At 36.2% G+C, this 4,938-nt stretch overlaps 1 protein-coding gene across 3 annotated transcripts in view; it reads right to left on the bottom strand.

The window, feature by feature from the left end:
* Positions 1 to 6: 6 nt before the first annotated feature.
* The window catches only part of LOC125041759 (lysophospholipid acyltransferase 7-like), a 17,295-nt gene continuing 12,363 nt past the window's right edge, over positions 7 to 4,938 (bottom strand). The window contains exons 8-10 of one of the 3 annotated variants that reach the window (XM_047637016.1): positions 3,480 to 3,668; positions 2,878 to 3,075; positions 7 to 611 (exon numbers count right to left, since the gene is read on the bottom strand). In XM_047637016.1, the coding sequence (XP_047492972.1) occupies positions 2,899 to 3,075; positions 3,480 to 3,668 (366 nt within the window). In that variant the 3' untranslated portion in view covers positions 7 to 611; positions 2,878 to 2,898. Of the gene's footprint in view, positions 612 to 2,625; positions 3,076 to 3,479; positions 3,669 to 4,938 lie in introns of those variants that run through there. The other 2 variants (XM_047637018.1, XM_047637015.1) reach the window with 2 other exon arrangements.

Here is a 4,938-nt window from a genome sequence, read left to right as displayed (position 1 = left end):
CCATTCCATTAATACATAAAACATATATTTCTTTCTTATTAATTTGGTTCCTATTTATAAAAGAAATCAAAAGTCACTCAAAATTCAGAATCTCTTTCTTCTGAAGCAATCAAACTGCCAAGTTCTTGAGACAAACATAACAAGCACCCTCCTGAATATCCTCCATCCTTTTTCAGTGAGTAAATAGATAAATAAGTATATGAAAGAGATCCATTGTAGTAGATGAGTAATTATCTACTACTTGAACTGGTCAGTATTTCTTTATGGAGTGTATGAATGGGTGTGAGTTCCCACTGCTATTGCTGGGTGCTGGAGTTGATGTGGAGATCAATGGGGGAGCCGGGATGCTCCTCAATCAGCAAAAGACTGGGCAGTCCTAGTGTTGTTGCTGCTCTTGTCGTGTTTGTCTGGAGTATCAGGGCATGTTGATCTGGGTGTCTGGATTCTGCGGCCTAACCCCTTCCCAACGGGTCACGCCTATAGGCGCCATAACAATACGCCTGAAATGTGGCGTGTGGCTGTCCGCCGCCGCGGCGCACCAAAGCGCTCCGAGGCAGTGATTCGGCTTGATGTACCGAATTCACGCGCTGTTATCTGTTTCAGTTCCATCTCTGCACAAATTCAAGTGACATACTTTATCTCATGCAGTAATACCTTCACAAGAATGGTCTAGCACTAGACTTGACAACAATTATACATTATGGAAGCTATGCATACTTTCTTTGAGTTACCTGACATCATTTCCTCAATAAGATACAATCAGGACAAATTCTAATCAGCGTGTTTCACTCTAAATGCTTTCCATATTATTAGTTATAATAAAATCCATACTACTGACCCTCACTTTCATGAAACAACTTGAAACAACTCAAATCTGAGAGCCAGCAATAGATTTTTACATAATACATGTCAAAAAAAGAAAAGCATTTTCATGCGAATCACTTTTATCTAGACTATGTATCCTTTCAAAAGATAGGCTTCTATTCCATTTGTTAATTGTCATCATGTACACAGCTAGCCTCCTACAGCACATTGGATCTCTAAAATATATATACTACAAAAATTACAAAATATTTAACATTTCTGGAGCAATACAAAACATTCATGATACTTACATCTTTCTATAATGAAATATCAAACAATACTACAGTGGTGAATCAGGAATCTGAGGTACTTGTACAATAATTTACTAATCATACTCCCACCTCCCAGTTCATTTTGCAGTGGTCCTCCCATATCAAACCTTTCTGACAAAGCTTAATAATGTAAATACTGCTGTCAAATACTAATATGTCTAACTTCAACCATCACAACAATAAATAATCATTATGAGAAATCACGAGAGTTCACAAGCCCTGCAACCTGATATTTGCTCTTTCCTCCAGACATGAACACAGTTCCATCAATAAAAAGAATACAGGAAAAAATCATCCATAACTTAGCCAAGCTGAACGTGGACAGCTTCGTATTTTTGTATTTACATTTATGAGATAATAAAGCTTATCAAAATCCTTTTTAATACACAAACCTAGTTCATATGTCTCAAACTATATAAGATATTTTTTGCAACTTGAGAAAGGTTAATGACATCCCTTCCATTATATCAAACTTAACAACTGAATGAAAATGATACTCACTGATCATCTATTTGAACTTAAGTGACCAATACAGGCAAGTCTGTACAGAATCATTTTGTCATTTTTGGTATTTCATTGCTGTCTCATATCAGTCAGTGAATTTAGTCATCCCTTTATGCAGACTTGGCTTTCCATATTTTTCAAAACTATTTCATACAGAAATCAAAAACTATTTCATGGGGTTGTCTGGCAAAAAAAAAAAAAAAAAAAAAAAAAAAAATCAGGATTTGAAAATATCCCAAATGGATAAAAATCCTTTCAAATATGCATTTGTGTAATAACTCAAAATTTTACAGCAAAATATGCAATATTAATGCTGTCCAAATATCATATATGGTAGCACTTATATGGATTTCATGCAACCAGAGGGAAATTGGTGTAACTTAAAAACTTAAAACTTGTATGATGAAAATCCCATAAAATATAGCCACAAACAAATCATATAGTAATGATGCAAAGCATATCATCACTTAGTTAGAAGGATAGGATACATAAAGGTGATATTTGACTAACAGAAGAGAAAATAACAGAACATTCTACACTGCTGAATATTCCAAGCACCAAAGTACTAGACTGCTGGAATTATACTGTATTTCCATCATAATGTGAAAGAAAATAGTCAACTGAAATCTCTTCTAAGCCAATATTCTTGTCATGGTTTAACATATATATATGCATATAAACATATATATATATATATATATATATATATATATATATATATATATATATATATATATATATATATATATATATATATATATGTATAAATATAAATATATATAAATAGATATAAATATATATATATATATATATATATATATATATATATATATATAATATATATATATATATACACACACACACACACACACACACACACACACACACACACACACACACACACACACACACACACACACACACACACACACACACACACACACACACACATGTACGTACGTACATACGCATGCACGAACGCACGCATGTGTGTTTGTGTGTGTGTGTTTATGTGTGTGAGTATATATACAAGTAATAAGGGTAGAACAAAAATAAATATTGGGTAAATATTCTGAAATCAAAGGATAAAATAAAACTTTCTAAAAAAAAAAAAGGAAAAGAGAGAGAAAAATCACAAACTAAGGAAGAATTATAAGAAAGTGCAACTAATATATCAAATGTCCATTACACTGATCACTCTACAGCCTGCCTTTCTGCAAGTACCTGACAAATGTACCTGTAATTCTGGGTTACCATCCTACTGGGTCTTCTTATCCTCTACAACATCTCCATTTGACTTCGGTGAAGCTGTAACAGATTTGTGATTGTCAGTTTCTTTGCTTGGTTTCCCTTCATCTTTGGTCTTCAGAAAGCGAACTTTGGTGTAATCATCAATATGGGCAGTTGCTGCACTTTTCTTGAGTTTGTGCTGAGCCTGCAAATATACAATGGTAAAAGGACATAATGAACAGAAATGTTACTTCTTGATATTGGCATAGAAAAAAATGTAATATAACCTTGTATGAACTTAATGCAAAGTCTGAAAGTAGTGCACAAAACATAACTTAAGCAAAAAAGATAGAAAGATATGATATGGTAAATTAAGGCATTTTTCAAAATAGAAAGATACAAAGATATGAAACAAAAAGTGAACTATTAGAATATATATATAATTAATAATATATATATATATTTATATATTATTTTTTTTTTTTTTCTTTTTTTATAATTACAGAATACATGTAACGTAACGAAAGCCATCACAAATTTCATTTTTCATTAAACTGTTTACTCTCACCTTACTAACTCATAAATCTCAAGTTGCACAATCAAACTCACCTTGCTAAAAATGAGGTTGACGTACTGTGCAATCCCGTGCATGAAAACCAAGAGACCGTGATATATATAGCCAATGGAGTGCCAGTAGTGGAGGGTGGTGTCCACACGCAGGAGGAGGAATGCCATGCCCATGTAGGCAAAGTTCTGCATCTTCACAAACCAAGCAAACCAGTCATACATATACTGACCCTGCAATGTTAAGACAAGAGTAATTCTGTATTCTGGGTCTACTTTTAAGTTCTAGTTTCTCTTGAACAAATAAATACATATTCTAGATTAGATTAAGTTGACATCAAACAAACACACAAAAAACATTCAAGTACAGTCAAGTATAGACTTAAACAGGAACAAGCCCTCTCTCTCTCTCACTCTCTCTCTCTCTCTCTCTCTCTCTCTCTCTCTCTCTCTCTCTCTCTCTCTCTCTCTCTCTCTCTCTCTCTATCTCTATATCTCTCTCTATCTCTATATCTCTCTCTATCTCTATCTCTATATCTATCTCTATATCTCTCTCTATCTCTATCTCTATATCTCTCTCTATCTCTATCTCTATATCTCTCTCTATCTCTATCTCTATATCTCTCTCTATCTCTATCTCTATATCTCTCTCTATTTCTATCTCTATATCTCTCTCTATCTCTATCTCTATATCTCTCTCTATCTCTATCTCTATATCTCTCTCTATCTCTATCTCTATATCTCTATCTCTATCTCTATCTCTATCTCTATCTCTATCTCTATCTCTATCTCTCTCTATCTCTCTCTATCTCACTATCTCTATCTATCTATCTCATCTCTAATCTCTCCTCTCCCCTCTAATCTCATCTCTATCTCTACTCACTCTATCTCTATCTCTCTCTCTCTCTCTCTCTCTCTCTATCTATCTATCTATCTATCTATCTATCTCTCTCTCTCTATCTCTCTCTCACTCCTCTCATCCTCTCTCTCTCTCTCTCTCTCTCCTCTCTCTCTCTCTCTCTCTCTCTATCTCCCTATCCTCCTCTCTCTATCTCTCTATCTCTCTATCTCCCCCCCCCCTCTCTCTCTCTCTCTCTCGACCCCCCCTCCCCTCTCTCTCTCCTTGACCCTCCTCTCCTCTCTCTCTCCTCTCGCCCCCCCCCTCTCCCTCTCTCTCTCTCTCTCTCTCTCTCTCTCTCTCTCTCCTCTCTCTCTCTCTCTCTCTCTCTCTCTCTATCTCTCTCTCTCTCTATCTCTCTCTCTCTCTATCTCTCTGTCTCTCTGTCTCTCTCTATCCCTCTCTCTCTCTATCCCTCTCTCTCTCTCTATCCCTCTCTCTCTCTCTATCTCTCTCTATCTCTGTCTCTCTCTCTCTCTCTCTCTCTTGCCCCCCCTCTCTCTCTCTCCCTCTCTCGCCCCCCCCCCCTCTCTCGCCCCCCCTCTCCCTCTCTCTCCCTCTCTCCCCCCCCCCTCTCTCTCTCTCCCCCTCTCGCCCCCCCCCCTC

Source organism: Penaeus chinensis, chromosome 31 (genome assembly GCF_019202785.1).
Source record: "Penaeus chinensis breed Huanghai No. 1 chromosome 31, ASM1920278v2, whole genome shotgun sequence".
Lineage (NCBI taxonomy): Eukaryota > Metazoa > Arthropoda > Malacostraca > Decapoda > Penaeidae > Penaeus > Penaeus chinensis.
Note: the sequence above shows the minus strand (reverse complement) of the source record. Positions and strands in the feature narration are given on the sequence as shown.